General features: G+C 40.3%; 1 protein-coding gene and 1 pseudogene across 1 annotated transcript; one reads left to right on the top strand and one right to left on the bottom strand.

Annotated features, from left to right (window-relative positions):
• Positions 1-4,776: 4,776 nt before the first annotated feature.
• On the top strand, positions 4,777-10,962 carry LOC139713936 (zinc finger Y-chromosomal protein 1-like). The gene is made up of 3 exons (XM_071625656.1): positions 4,777-4,991; positions 8,904-10,180; positions 10,389-10,962. The coding sequence occupies exons 1-3, from the start codon at positions 4,808-4,810 to the stop codon at positions 10,488-10,490; spliced, it is 1,563 nt and encodes a 520-aa protein (XP_071481757.1). The 5' UTR covers positions 4,777-4,807; the 3' UTR covers positions 10,491-10,962.
• LOC139713937 (tigger transposable element-derived protein 6-like) lies at positions 10,670-15,256 on the bottom strand (annotated as a pseudogene).
• Positions 15,257-16,601: the final 1,345 nt, after the last annotated feature.

Raw genomic sequence — 16,601 nt, forward strand, 5'->3', positions numbered from 1 at the left:
CGGTTGATTTTTATGCCTCCGCCACAAAGTGTCGCCGGAGGCATTACATGTATGTTTTCGGGTTGTCCGTCCGTCCATCCGTAATCAATTTTGTGGACAGCATAACTGAAAAACTGTTTGAGGTATCATAATGAAACTTGGTAGGTATATGCATGAGGGGTGAAGTTGTGCCTATCAACTTTTGAGTGCAGATGCTCAAGGTTAAAGGTCAGAGGTCAAGGTCAAATGCTCGAAATTTCACTATTTCCCCCATACATGTATCTATGCAATGCCTGATGGTATTTTCTTGAACTTAGTGTAAACATGTATCACCAAATGAAGATTCTCTAGTGAGAGTTTGGGGTCATGAGGTCAAAATTCAAAGGTCAAAGGTGAAAATGTGAAAATGTTTAAATTCACTTTCTTCTCCATATCTTGGCAATGGTTCAAGGTATCTTCATGGAGCACAGTAGTAACATATGCATGTACTGACTGGCAGTGATAATCTACGGAATTTTGGGGTCATGAGCTCAAAGATAGGGGTCAAAGGTCAAAGTCAAGTCATTAAAGTTCATTTTTCTATTATATTTTTGCAATGCCCGCCGGATTTTTCTTGAAACTTTGTGTATAGGTTGTACATGTATTACCCAACTAAGATTCTCTGGGAATTTTTTTTGGCCAAAAAGTCAAAGGTCAAAAGGTCAAAGGTCAAGTGAAAGTGCTAGATTTTACTTCTTCCTTCATATCTCGAAAGTGGTTCAAGGTATCATCATTCACGAAACAAGCATGTTGTGCCTGACAGTGATTCTCTCCAGGTCATAGGGTCAAAGGCCAGGTCAAGATGCTAACAATTTACTATTTAACACAGAAATTACAGTTTTTCTCTGTAGCTTGAAAATTACTCAATGCATAGAGACTTACATATTGTACAAGGGTCTAAAGTCAAGTAAAAGTCCACAAATCCCCCAAATACATGCTCTCATAGAAAATGTAGGGCAGGGAAAGTGAACATTCAACACATTATATACATGTCAACTTAATATTTTTATATACATGTCAACTTAATATTTTGCCATTGAGATGAAATTGTCATCACACATTGTCATGGCATACTATAGAACTATTAGGAGAATCATACATTGTGGCAGACGAATACCAGTCACCATAGCGACATTTGTAGTTCAAATTTTAGTTGATGTATTTTCAAGTATCAAATGATGCATGCTGATTTATGCAAAAATGTTTTTTTTTTTGCCTATAAATAAAAAAATTTAAGATCCAAGACTTCTATTTTTTGTTGAACGTATTCTTCTCAATATCCTCATTAATAATATTGAAGGAAAAATTTGGCTCCATAATTATTTATGTATTTTATTGTTTTATGAATTTCTTATTTTTTCTGTTTTTTTACTTTTTGTTTTTGTTGCTTTATGTTTTGGTCAAAATTTGTTGCAGAAACTTTTTAAAGTGTAATCAGGCTAAAATAAGTCATTACCAGCCATTGAAAGTAAAAATATACAAGTGAATTAATTGTAAAAACACAATTTACATTGGTTTTGTACACAAAATCACCCCCCCCCCCCCATGGGAATAGGGTTAAAGTTGCAGTACTGTATATGATTAATAGTAAAGCATCTATTGCCATGGATAGTTCACCTTGTCACTCCCCACAGGGGTATTCCATTATGGTATTAAATAAATGGACTTTATGATGACCATCTTCATGAATGGTGCCAGCAACTTCTAATTCCGTGCAATGTATGTCTTTCAATACCCACTTGCAGAAGAACGTGATACCAACCCATGCTCAACTTCCTCCATTCCAAAACTGGAGAAGGAAAGAGAAGTCGTCAAGACTTACAAGCTACCTCTGTATGAGGAGTGTGGAGGAGAATTCACAAGCAATGAAGATTTGAGACAGCACCTAACAAGACATGGATCCAGACACACCCAAGAGAGTCCTACCCCACCAAGTGATGATGGTGATAGGAATGTAACCAACATGCATTATTCTCAAACCATGAAAGTGGCATCTGATGACAAGTTGGTTCTGGTCCAAAGGCAGCAACTTCCACCTTTTTACCAAGCTGATGGTTTGACAGTCTTTGATGGACCAGTAGATTCCATGTATACCACTGATACAATTGTCAAGGTTGAATCGTCGCTGCCAGGAGACCTCCATATACAAGCAAGCAGCCATGACAACTACCATGACTGTGATGGTAATGAAGTTTGAATTTTTAGCAATGGAAACCTGGCAAGAAATATACTATGTCATGTTAACTATTAACATTGTGCATTATGTGAAGAGCTGTTTAGACATGTGGCAGATAGATATTTTTACCAAGGATATCTACATTTTAATAGTGAAGATGCGTTTAACAATATTTCAAATTAGTTGGTAGAGTGAGAAATCTTGCTTTTCTAAAGAAAAAAAAGAGAATACCCTACATTTTTAGCTCACCTGAGCCGAAGGCTCAAGTGAGCTATTGTGATCGCTCTTCGTCCGTCGTGCGTCGTGCGTAAACTCTTACATTTTCATCTTCTTTTTGACAACCCCTCAACCGATTTTCACCAAACTTGGCAGGTAGCATCCCCAGGGGGATAAGATCTCAATTTGTTAAAATGGGCACCATACCCCACCTGGGGGGCCCCTTGAGGGGCCCAACCCCCCAAACTTAAGGAATCTTAAAAAATCTTCTTCTCTAGAACCAGAAGTGATAGAGCTAAGTTAATACTATAAATTAGTACATTGCTGCCTGTAGTTTCAAGTTTGTTCATGGCGGAATCAGGGGTGCCCCCTTTGGGACCCAGGGGAGGGGGCTGGGGAGGGGTCCTAATGGGGCCCAAATTGTACATTTTCATCTTTTTCTTGAAAATGCCATTAGGAATTTTTACCAAAGTAGGCAGGTAGCATCCCTAGGGGGAAAGAATCTAATTCCCATCAAATGGGCACCATGCCCCACCTGGGGGGCTCCAGGGGGCCTAAATTTGGACCAAAATTGTAAATTTTCATCTTTTTCTTGAAAACCATATCACTAATTTTCACCAAACGTGGCAGGTAGCATGCCTACAAAATTAGGGGGATAGAATTTCAATTCCATCAAATGGGCACCATACCCCACCTTGGGATCCCCAGGGGTCTCTCCCCCCCCCCCCTCCTGTATTAGGAATCTGTACAGATTTTCTCTAGAACTGGAAGTGATTGAGCTAAGTTAAAGGACAAGTACACTTTCATGTACATGTGGATTGAGTGAATGCCACAATTTTAGCAGAACACATCAGTGAAAGTTTGAGGAAAATCTGACAATCCGTTCAAAAGTTATGAATTTTTTAAGTATCTGCGCAATTACTGCTGGATGAGAAGACTACTACAGTGTGCTATGTCACATGCGTACAACGATATAATGAAAATAGAAAGAGAATTTCACAAAATTTTACTTTTTGAATAAAGTGCGCATTTCTTGGACTTGTTACTGATGTATGTTAAGGATAATATTATTCCCCTTGCCTTCTGAAAGAGAGAAGTCGAGTGTTCTTTTGTTATGCGAGAAAAGTGAAAATAAGGTGAATTTTCTTTATACTTTCTTTATACCATTGTACTCATGTGACATCACAAGCTATAGTAGTCTTCTCATCCAGCCATGACTGAGCAGAAACTTTAAGAATTCATAACTTTTGAACGGATTGTCGGATTTTCCTCAAGCTCTCATTGATGTGTTCTACTAATATTGCTGCATTCACTCAACCCACATGTCTATGAAGGTGAACTTGTCCTTTAATACAATGAGTCAGTATATATACATTACTATTATTTCAAGTTTGTCATTGGAGAATCAGGGGTGCCCCCCACCCCCTTGGGACCCAAGGAAGCAGGATGGGATTGGGGGGGGGGGGGGTCCAAATGCGGGCCTTAATTGTCATCTTCTTGCTGACAACAACATGAAGGATTTTCGCCAAACTTGTCAAGTAGCATTCCCACAGGGATAAGATCTCAAAGCGTTTGAATGGGCACCATACTTTCCTTGGGGGCCCCAGGGAGTCCAAACCTCCTATTAATGGATATTAAATACATTGCAATCTTTTTCTCTAGTTCTAATAAAAAGTGATAGGGCTTTAAGTCTTTTTTCCCTGAGCTGCATAATCCAACATTCTATAAAGTACAGTGTACGTGGTAGGTATCTTTACCAGTGTGATGGAATGATTATGTATTAATGGACACCATGCCCCCATTCCCAAAGCTACCCCCACCACAGGTTTCCAATTGTTCTCAGGTAGGAGTCTGCAAGAATGCATGGAATGTGAACTTGTGGTACTCAGGTGAGCGCATGACCCCTGGGTCTCTTGTTTCCCTTATCACCTTGAGCTGGAGACCTTCTTTTTGGTGAAGATGAAAGCCTACATTTCTTTCTTTCAATGGGAAGAATTATGATATAAGAAAACAAGCACTAAGTTCATCCACAATGCATTCATTCATTCCAATACTAAAATTAATAGGCTTTGTGATCTGCATATGTATTTTTAATCTTCATAAATGGTGCCAGTAGCTTCTAATTCAAGATGCTCGAATTCAAAGTTGGAGTACAGTGTATAATTGATAGTAAATGAAGCATTTATTGCCAAGGACATTTCACCTTTTCACTCCCAAAAGAGTCTTCCATTTTACTGAAATGAATGGACTTAATGATGAACATCTTCATGAATGATGCCAGTACCTTTTAATTCTATACAATGTACGTATGTCTTTCAATGCTCCGTTCCAGGAGACTATGATGCCAACCCATGTTCAACTTCCTCTATTCCAAAACTGGAGAAGGAAAGAGAAATCATGGTCAGGACTTACAAGCTACCTCTGTGTGAGGAGTGTGGAGAAGCATTCACAAGCAGTGAAGACTTCAGACAGCACCTAAGAAGACATGGATCCAGACACAACCAAGAGAGCCCCGCCCCACCAGGTAATGATGGTGATAGGAATGTATTAAACCAACATGCATTATTCTCAAACCATAAAAGTGGCTTTTGATGATGAGGTTGTTCTGGTCCGAAGGTAGCAACTTGCAACTTACCAAGTTGATGGTTTGACAGTCTTTGATGGACTTGTAGATTAGATGAAACAATCCACTGAGACAATTGTCAAGGTTCAAACAAACACTATTTATTGAGAGGAGGCTGGTCACAATGTGGTATAGACTGGTTTCCAGACCCTTTGCCAACTGGACTCCACGGCGACAAAATCAGCGCCCCGCGGCAGTGTCACCGGCTTTGCAGAAGGCAAATTCCTCTGCAGGACAAAACCACCTTAAACTATACTAGTTTTCGATGTTGAGAGCATTGATATCCTTGAATAGCGAAATAGTATGGACAGAGGGTCTGGAAGCCAGACTGAATTTGGTACCACATTAAGCACAGTTTGTTTTACAGTGAGAAGAGGCTGGGCTCTGCCGCTGCTCGGCCACGGCCAAGACTACCTGTGGAGCTTGGCCAAATGCTCGGTCAATTTTGGTACGGCAAGGAACGGCCGAGCCCGGACTTTTCACGCAATGTAAACGGGCCCGGGTCTAAGTTAATCCACAATGCATTGAATTAAAGGCCTAGTTGTATGCTTGAAAATGAAACTTTGTGACTTTGTGTATTTGCAAAAAGAAAAAGAAAGAAATATACTGTATGAGCTGTTACTTTTGCGAATTTCATGAATCACAGTTGGATCGCGAATTTAACAACACGCGAAAATGTCCCCATGTGCCCTGTGGCATTGAAGGGTGTGTACACTTCTGGTCGATGTGAGGATTTAGCTTTTCATGTTTTGGGAGATATTCAGAAACCACTCTATGAGATGTCATAAAGCATGCAATACTAAGGGGTATCAAAAGTTTATGTGATGAAAATCAGTTTTGAAATGGCCGAGATATGAAACAAAAAGATTGTATTAAAAGAGATTTATTGAGTCCTGACTTAAAATCAAGGGATGCAACTTTTTGTTAGCTCACATGAGCTGAAGGCTGAAGTGAGCTTGCAAGACACATGCAACTACATGAGGAGCGAAAAATATGGCAATGCAAGTCGTGTTCAAAAGACTTCTGGACAAAGTTGGGCCTTAACAAACATGCGAGAATAGTGCATCCTGAAGAAGTACAACTACATTTTGGGCAATCCATTTACAGGTGTGAAATGTGCATCAACGACTGGAATCTTAACAAGCACAATAAACTGCATATACAAGAAACCCTTGCCCAGAGAAATGTGTTGAAGTGTGAGTGCAGTTCCAGGTGCTTTCCACATGGCTTGAATCTGGAAACCCACAGGAAGAGCCAAGTTCTCAAACATGATTATGTACACGCTCCTAGAAAAGATGAAGTACAGAATGGTGTGCCAGAGCAGTTTCCAAAACCCTCCGTCTGCCACATTTGCCGGAAGTCATGTGGAACACCTCATAGACTCAAGAAACATATGCTTATCCACAATGAAGAAGGGCATGCTGAATCATGTAATGTCATTCCCCCCTACCTTCTGGCAGAGGCAAGTCGATTGTTCTTGTATTATTCAAAAAAACTGAAAATATGTAAAATTGTCTGTATTTTTTCTTTATTATCGTTATACACATGTGACATCACAAGCTGCAGTAGTCTTTCCAACCAGCAATGATGAGCAGAAAATTCAAAAATTCATAATTTCTGAACAGATTGCTTGATTTTCCTCAAACTGCCACTGTATGATCGATTCTCTTGCTGCATTCACTCAATCCGCATGTCTATGAAGATGGACCTAAAAGTTACATTGGTTGTACTTGGGATACGATACGGTACACAGCATGGGTACGTACTCTGTCCCGTACAAGATCTCATGATTCCAAGTTAGCATGACTGTACAGTGTCGGGGCAATCGTTAACGACCTGACACTGTACACAACAGTCATGCTTGCTTGGAAACTATCTCTTGTCAATGACTGTATTTTTTAATTCATATGCTGTTATGTGTAGATATACTTTTCGTTTTCTTCATGATTTTTTTTCTGTTTTTTTGTTCTTATTTCAATCGTTGCTATACGCTGTTACTGAATCTATGTTTCGTTCTGTTATATTGTATACATGCACGGACTTGCAGAATAACAGCCGATGGCTGAGCAAGTTTCCTTTTCATTACCGTGTTGAAATAAAATGAAATGAAATGAAACTGCACATTGCTTGAATATGAGACCAATCTGAAGCAAATTTCACACAACAATAAATACATCATATAGTGTACTCTTTTTATGAATCCCACAAGGATTGGAATGGTCATCCCCCAGCATTCCCACTGATTCCCTCTGATCACTTACTAGTCATCCCGTTTAAAGTGTATCTTTGCCCAAAAAAATTATTTTTGATATGTGAAAGAGACATATTTCAGTAGTCCATTGCACCGTCTTTCAGAGAAAAGGGGTCATTAATAAGTGAAATAATGCATCTCAAAGTTTGTAAACACAATGGGTCTGGGAGGCAAGACTACTGCAAACCCTATTGTTTGCAGTGGGTTACAGAACCACAGCGGTTCCTGAATCTTCCAGACACAGTGTGTTTGGAAACTTTGAGATTCATTACAGTATTTCACTAATTAATGACCCATTTTCTCTGAAAGATGGTGCAATGGATTACTGAGATGTGTCTCTTTCACATATCCAAAATAATTTTTTGACCAAAGATACACTTTATTTAGAATACATATCTAGTGTATGTTATTGGAGCTGTTTGCCTCGTGGCATTGGACTCAAAACTTGTACCTCTGATAGTAGTGGGTGTTGTGACTTTTATAATACTGAGATAGAAGTTGCAAAAATAAGATACTTTTAGAGACTTTTCAGGGTAAAAAAAAAAAAATGTTTCAAAAACTTTTTTTGGTCTCATGTTTTACGACAGAAATTTTCTTTTCTAAAATATGCATGTCAAGGGCATTTTTATAATTTTTCTCCTTTTTTTACATGATTATACTTCTCCGAGATAACAATCGCCATGATGAAGTCTAGTATAATCAGAGGCCGTTTACACTATATTTCAGGCCACAAAGGCCTCTGAAATGTCCCATATATAACGTGTGAGTTATCTTTGACTTGCCTTCTTTCAGAATTGGCCCTCAACTGATTTATGTCTGACAACTTTTTGTTGGTTTTGTAGTGCAGGGTCACAAAGTACAAGGTTTTCCACACAATCCTGCTCAAATGTTGATGCACACAATACAAAGTGTACATTGTATTTGGTTCTTCTACTGCCTTTTCTTGATGATACAGTGCACTCCCGGTATAACGAAATGCTCGGGACCGGCAGTTTTCTTTCGTTATAACGAAATTTCGTTATAACCGAACAAAGACAATATATAACGAAAAACAAGGAAACCACGCATCTGTTTGCTGAATACTCATCATTCACTATAAAGCTATGTGAAATGGGATGGGATTATTGTATTACAATATTTACATAATGCAAGTTCCCCTCAGAGTGACACAAGGAGCGAACACACAGTGATGTGAAGCATTCGCCCATGTAGAGACACTGTTAATGCTTTTTCTGCTATGTATTTTCGAAAGCAATTTGCATTTCGTTATAACGGAGCACATTTCTTTTGTTTTTCTTTGTCATATATATATATGACGTTTATAACCGTGTTCGTTGTAAGCAAATTTTGTACCATAGGCTTTAATGGTGTTAATTTTGGGACCAGAAGTTTTACTTCGTTATAACGAAATTTCGTTATAACCGTGTTCGTTGTAACGGAAGTCCACTGTATGTCAGATCATGCTACTCATTCTTGTAATTTGAATTTTTTTTTCTCTATAGAGATGAAAATCATGAATGTAATAACACTGATTACATGTATATCAATAGGTAGGGACCATCGTTGCTTGATAATGCAATACAACTATGTAGTTTCATGTCATTTCTTTATTTCAACAGGTGAAACAAAGAACCCTGTTCTGAATGGTGATGAGGATTCTGTGTCGCAGACAAGCACTCTGAAACAAAATGAAATCCAGAGAGGCTTTTATGAAGCAGGATCCGACCAACATTGCAACTCTGCATGTGTTGCAAGTAATGCAAAGTGCCTGGCAATTGCAGGGGTGATGAATGACACACCATCAGTGGACAGTGAGAAGACTACAGCCCCATCAGCCTCGGCAGTGCAAGATGTATCAGCAGAGGATAAGGAGCGGCTGGTTTTCCCAGCACTTGGTCTTAAACGAGAAAGGTGTTTCACACAGAAAAGTACCCTCACACGGCACATGTGTTTGCATGATCCTAAAAGGCATTTTTATGCCAGAGAGCAGTGCAAAGTGTGCAGGAAATCTGTATTAAAGCACAATATGCGTGACCACATGAGGGTGCACACAGGGGAGAAGCCATTCCAATGCAAAGTTTGTTCAAGGTGCTTCACACAGCAAGGTTCCCTCAACCGGCACATGTCTTTGCATGATTCTAAGCATAATGTAAGAGAGCAATACAAAGTCTGTGGGAAATTTGTATCAAAGGACCATATGAGGCTCCATATGGGGGTGCATAAGGGCGAGAAGCCACTCCGATGTAAAGTTTGTTCAAGGTGCTTTGCAAGGAGTTGGTCCCTCAAACTACACATGAGAGTGCACACAGGGGAGAAGCCATTCCAATGTAAAGTTTGTTCAATCTGCTTCACACAGAAAAATTCCCTCAAACGGCACATGTCTTTGCATGATCCTAAGCATGCTTATATAAGAGAGCAGTGCAAAGTCTGTGGGAAAATTGTATCAAAGGACTATATGAGGGTCCATATGAGGGTGCACACGGGGGAGAAGCCATTCCAATGTAAAGTTTGTTCAAGGTACTTCATAAAGAAAAGTTCCCTCAAACAGCACATGTCTTTGCATGATCCTAAGCATAATGTAAGAGAGCAGTGCAAAGTCTGTCTGAAATTTGTATCAAAGGACCATATGAGGCGCCATATGGGGGTGCATAAGGGCGAGAAGCCATTCCGATGTAAAGTTTGTTCAAGGTGCTTCACACAGCAAGGTTCCCTCACACGGCACATGTCTTTGCATGATCCTAAGCATGTTTATATAAAAGAGCAGTGCAAAGTCTGTGGGAAATCTGTATCAAAGGACTATATGAGGGTCCATATGAGGGTGCACACGGGGGAGAAGCCATTCCAATGTAAAGTTTGTTCAAGGTGCTTCATACAGAAAAGTTCCCTCAAACAGCACATGTCTTCGCTCGGTCACATGCACACATGTGATACACCTAACCCAAATTTGTTAAGTGAGACAGTTAGGGCAACCTCTCTTGATGTGTCAAAAGGATGAAATATACAAACACCAAAGCAAGCCCCAATTCAAGAAACACAAGCGCTCATTTCTAAGACAGCAGTGCACAGTGTGTGAGAAATTTATATTAAAGCACATTATGCGTGACCATAGGGTGCACACAGGGGAGAAACCATTCCGATGTAAAGTTTGTTCAAGGTGCTTCACACAGAAAGGTTCCCTCATACGGCACATGTATGTCTTTGCATGATCCTAAGCATGTTAATGTATTAAGAGAGCAGTGCAAAGTCTGTGGGAAATCTGTATTAGAGCACCATATGAGGGTCCATATAAGGGTACACACAGGGGAGAAGCCCACCGATGTAAAGTTTGTTCAAGGTGCTTCACACAGAAAGGTTCCCTCAACCGGCACATGTCTTTGCATGATCCTTAGCACTTAATGTAAGAGAGCAGTGCAAAGTGTGCAGGGAAATCTGTAGGGGAGAGCGGGGAGAAGTGGGACATTATTTCAAGTTCCCCAATTTTCTTCTGATATCTTTTTATAGAAGAGAATGATTACATTTCCTTTCGGGCTTGCATGAAGGTTGATATAGTAGGTTACATAAGGAGCCGTAAGTTGGGGATGGCACTGTTTTCAATTTTCTGCTGTTAATGAAAAGAAAAAAACAACTTACTTTGGGGGAGAAATTGACCCCACCCGTGGGTAAAGTGGGACAACGGTAAGGGAGAATTGTGATGGTAGGACTTAAGTTGGACATCCTATAGATATGTCACAGTTGGAAAGCATAACGAAACATTGGTAATGAGAACAGTCAAACATGCTTTAAAATGATCTTTATTTCAACAAAACAAGTTTTAGCAACATGTTTGAAAATGTGAACTGCTTTTCTTTCCTGAAGAAATTATGTGAAGTAGTTAATAAAAGGCCTGCTGTATCTCCATTATCTTTATCTGTCTGTACATTTTCTTTTCAGAATACATCAATTTGGGAAATAAGTATTGTTTGATTTAACTTTCATCTTAATATGTCTGTTTGTTGTGTATGACTTCCAAATACATGTAATGGAAATTTGACTGTATTTAGATAAATATGAGGGACAAATGGAACACATTGTCAGCTGGTCTTTCAACACACACACACACACACACACACACAAAATGACAATCTGCCCAGGTGAACTTAATTCTAATTGAATTTTCGTTGCAGTTGAGAATGGGGCTGTTAAGGTTGCTGTAATGTTACCTCTTCTATACTTCACGTGCCAAGACATGTCTATTAAACTTGCCAGTGGTGGCATCCAATGTACGAGGCTTCTGTCCAGTTAAGCCTGCAAAACTCATGATTACACAGTTTATATCTCCACATTGAAGTACTGTGGCCGTGGCAGATCATGCATTTCGATTCTCTTGGAAATTTCCAGCCAGAAGGTCAAAGGTCAAAGGTTAAGGGTCAAAGGCCAGGTTTCAATGCCTCCCCTCCCCCCCCCCAAAAAAAAAAAAAAAATCAATTTTGTACCGTCATTACACGCTTTCTTCATACCTTGGAAATTACTCAATGCATAAACTTATAAAAAGGGTACCTGCACTCTTAGAAAATTAAAGCAAACGCAGTTCAAGACATTTCTGACAAACCTGTCATTTCAATATTTTGCCAGTTATGTGAAACTGTCATGGATCACACATTGTGCAGACATTGTACTATCCGCCTATTGGGAGAATCATGCATTATGGCGGAGGCATCAGTCGCCATAGCGACATTGCTAGTTTCTGTTATTTTGGTTGTTTATCAGTAATTTTTACTGTTACCATCCCAAAAAATCGAACCATCTCAAAAGCTTCAGTGATGAGACGTGGTGTTATCATGATTAATGTACCTTTTCCAAAATTTGGATTGTCAGTACATTGTATTTCGATGTCACATTGTAAATCTCTTCGTATGACTTGCGTGTAACTTTCATGCAGCTTGGTTATAAGAAAACCAGACAGTGATGACCATTCAGCTAATACGTTGCAATCCCCCAGACTTTAATCTTGATGTCACATATCGTTTCATTCTAACTTGATTGCTATACAGTGCAATCCCGTTATAACGAACACGGTTATAACGAAATTTCGTTATAACGAAATGAAACTTCAGGTCCCAAAATTATTGCCACTAAAGTCTATGGCACAAAATTCGGTTACAACGAACACGGTTATAACGAAATTTCCGTTATAACGAAGTAATTTCCGAGCACCATTGATAAAGAAAAACAAAGGAAATATGCTTCGTTATAACGAAATGCGGATCACGTACGCAATTTCGTTGCCGAACAAGCATTTACAAAGCGTCTCCGCACGGACGAACCTGCTTCCTGCTCTGTGTGTTTCAAATACACTGTAAAATTCGCGTTGCTCCGCGCAACGTTTCCAAGAAAGAGTGCATACCATGTCCGTTCCCATTCACAATATAACATGCAGCGCAGTACTGTAGAGTGTGTAAGGCATGTATAGCATCCAGTGTGTACTTATGTGAACCCGGAAAGAGCGGAAAGAGGGGAAAAGACGAGGCTGTGTACATGTACAAGTGCACTGAAGCAGAGGTGTGTCTTGAATATATGAAATGATTGGTTCATTATGAAGTGCAACAGGGCGCGAAAAGAAAGACGCTACGTAAAATACGAAACCGAACAGTGAGTGGAAGTGTGCCAATGATGCTTTGCTGTGATTGATTGGAATGTGTAAGGCGGAAAGCTAGGAGAGACTCTTGAAATGGAAGCATTATGTGGCAGTAAAGCCTTGATTGTTAGGCCCAAGGTTAGACCTCTGTAATATTTTGCTGTGATTGGTTGGAATGACTTGAAGCTGAGACTGCGAAGCAAGAGGGAAAGAAGACATGCTGAATGGAGACGCGTGTTGGTTCAAACATCAAATAGTGTTATGGGCTTTATTGTCAGTGATACACCATCAAAAAAATGTACAAATAAATAGCAGTCATAAAAATAAGGAAATGACGAAAATATTGGTTTAAAACAAACAAACAAACGAACCAACAAAAACACCAGGATAAAGTAACACCCAGGATATCGGAGCACAAAACGACTGTTAGAGTCTCAAAAAAAAAATTAGGCTGAAAAGAATGTGACCAATCTGATTTTCTAAGCTGGCTTTGACGGGAGTTATGGGGGAGATGACGAACATAACCAAAAATAAATGGAAGCAGGTAAAAAAAAAAATAGGCGAAGAATCAGAAGATTCTTTTTCTTTTCTTTTTTTCTTGCTTTCCTATTTTTCCTCGGATTTCTTTTTTCTTCTGTACATAATTGTTCTGCACTTATGTATTCTTTTCCACATCGTTACCTCTACTTTCTTGTACTTTCATATTCCTTCACTCTCTAGTATTGCTCAAAGCACACTTATCTTTTTCTTTGCTTCATCACTAAACTCTTATTCACAACATGATATATGTTGTAACATGCGTAAATTCTGGATAGCTAATGGAAGTTACGGGCAGTTTTAATCAGTATATTGATTTTGTGTGATTATGTGAGATATTCTGCAATCACAGATAAGAGACCTGTTTTGCTTCTTTCTACGAAATTTGACGGACTAGCATAATTCGTTTCTAATCAAATGGCACACCAACGGACATGAGTTCAGTTTAGTTCTTCATGCCTTGAACAAACGTGTGATTTTTTGCTGCACAAGACTCCTTTCATGACATCTTTTCGCAAGTTCGTTAAGCGTAGACAGAGCATGGAAATGCTGATTTTGAGCCTCCTCACGACTGTACAGGAAGTCTTTGACTCGCTCCAGATGTCCAAGCACCTCCGTGACAGACGGTGGTGCTGGTGGCATGTCGACATCCAGATCGTCGTCATCCTCTTCCTCAACAAATTCGCCTCCCCGTTGCTTCTGTATTTCCCTCACAAGTTCCTCATCAGTGGGAGCATACACTCCACTGATTTCGTTGTCTGCTGCTGCGAAATCGTTGAAGGAAATCGATCTGCTGATCGTCATGTGATGCCGAAGCCTTTTCCAGAGATCATCGGCTTCTTCGCGTGCAGATCCTGTCACATCGTCGCCATCATTCTGCGGATCTGGGTTTTGTCTCAGTCGCTCCCAAATGTTATCTGGGCGACCTGAGGGGCTTGGTGTGTCAGGATTGGCGTTCTCATGGACTTCAAATCCAGCCTTCTGGAAACAATTCGAGATGCAGCTTGCCGTCACCTCTTCCCATGCTGCGTATGTCATGTCGATGGCGTCCTTGATGCTCACGGGAGAGGGTACTTCTCCTGCTTCGTAGCTTTTGAGAAGATGTTTGACCAGGCGCTTTCGATAGTAAGTCTTAAAACTCATGATCACTCCTTGGTCCATCGGTTGGAGCTTCGATGTCGTGTTCGGTGGGAAGAACTGCAGTTGGATTGATTTCAGTCCATTCACACTAGGATGGGCAGAGCAATTGTCCACAAAAACAAGAACCTGGCGGTTCTCTGCTGCGAATTTTGCGTCAAGACGCTTCACCCAGGAAACGAACTCTTCAGTGGTCATCTACGCCTTCCTGTTAGCTCGGTAGTCAAGCGGAAGTGTTCGGACATGCTTCAGTGACCGTGGTTGCTTCGATTTTCCAATTACCAAGGGTTTGATCTTCTCACTACCGTCCATGTTTGCGCAGACCATCACCGTCACTCGTTCCTTATTTTGCTTTATCCCATGGCATTCCTGTCCAGAGAAAGCGAGTGACTTATCTGGAGTTAGCCGATAAAACAACCCTGTCTCGTCGGCATTGAAGATATCTCTCGGACTGTACTGCGCTATGATGGCTGGGAGGCTTTCCTTCTTCCAAGTATCGACCACGTTCTCGTCAACACCCGCACTCTCCCCACAAACACGCAACTGCTGAATTCCATGACGTTCTTTGAAGCGGGACAGCCACCCGGAACTTGCTTGAAACTTGTCATGGCCCAACTTTTTTGCAAGATAGTCTGCTTTCTCTCTCATCAGCGGTCCACTGACGGGCAGGTTCTTGGCCCTCATGTCGCTAAACCAACGGAAGACAGCCTTCTCCACATCTTCTAACTCAGCCCCCTCAGTCGTTTACGCGACGGCTCCGTATTTGATGTTTCATATTGCTTCGTGATCTGCTTGCGATTAAGCAAGATAGTTGAGAGCGTACTGGGTGGTATTTCATATTTTCGAGCGACTTCGATTTTCTTCAGACGTCTTTCTACTACATCTCTGAGAATATCCATCTTAGTTTCTATGCTGAGAGCTTGCCGTTTTTTCTTCTTAGTACTCACTGCAGAAGCCATGATGAATGATCAGCACAGAACGAAACGAAAGTGAAAATGCGATCGTGAAATCCCGCTCCTTCACATTCACAGCACAAAATGAAACGAAAGTGAAAATGCGATCACGAAATCCCGCTCGCTCACATTAATTGCTAATCCGCCCTTCCTCACATGCTCGCATACATGAGCATCAGTCAGCGATTTATCATTTACCTTGGATCAGAATGAATTTGTATATGAGACTCAGTTGCGACAGCAGAAACAATCACATTTCTTACATTTGTTTTCTTTCTGAACATGACTTTATGCTCATTCTAAAATGTAGAAAGTTTGATAAAATCAATGAGATATAGCAAACATCTAACATTACCGTTCTGCGTGTGTTGAGATTATGATAAAAGTAACTATAGGCCTACTGTATACAGGCTATGCGTGTTATTATACAATGTAATACACGTGTATTCTATTTGTTCGGTTATAACGAAATTTCGTTATAACGAAAGAAAACTGCCGGTCCCGAGCATTTCGTTATAACGGGAGTGCACTGTACAACTGTGCTGCGTGCGCCTGTGTCTTCATGCTGAATTTAACCATGCAGTCCTCAAGGAGCTACCAGTATTACATGACTAATGAGGACCGGCTGAAAATGGAAATTAAAGTTTATACCAAAAAGTATACAGTGTATATCTGGTATAAATATCAAATGTGTGGATGCTTTCATTATTTCTCAAAATTTGATGTATGGAATTAAGAGATGTATATTGAGAGAGAGAGAGGGAGAGAGAGAGAAGGGGATGTGTTTGTCTGTGTCTGTGTGTGCAATAACTGTATGCATGAAATGCAAAAGATCGAGAAAGAGAGGTACAGGTATATAAAGAAAAGAGGGTGACAGTAGAAGAGTGTATGGCAGCATGGGCGTAAATCCCGGGGGATGGGGGGGGGGGGATATCCCCCCCCCCCCCCGAAATGGAGGAGGGGGATACTGCCCTACTTTCATGACTTTGGCAAAAGGAAGCAAGTGACATACCATCCGAATTTGAGTTATTGATGTTTTCATAATTCACACAATGACCTCTTCTTCCAGGCCAAAT

This window comes from Diadema antillarum, unplaced genomic scaffold (assembly GCF_040938485.1).
Source record: "Diadema antillarum isolate AM-2024a unplaced genomic scaffold, OU_Dant_1.0 seq00002100_RagTag, whole genome shotgun sequence".
NCBI classification, from domain to species: Eukaryota; Metazoa; Echinodermata; class Echinoidea; order Diadematoida; family Diadematidae; genus Diadema; species Diadema antillarum.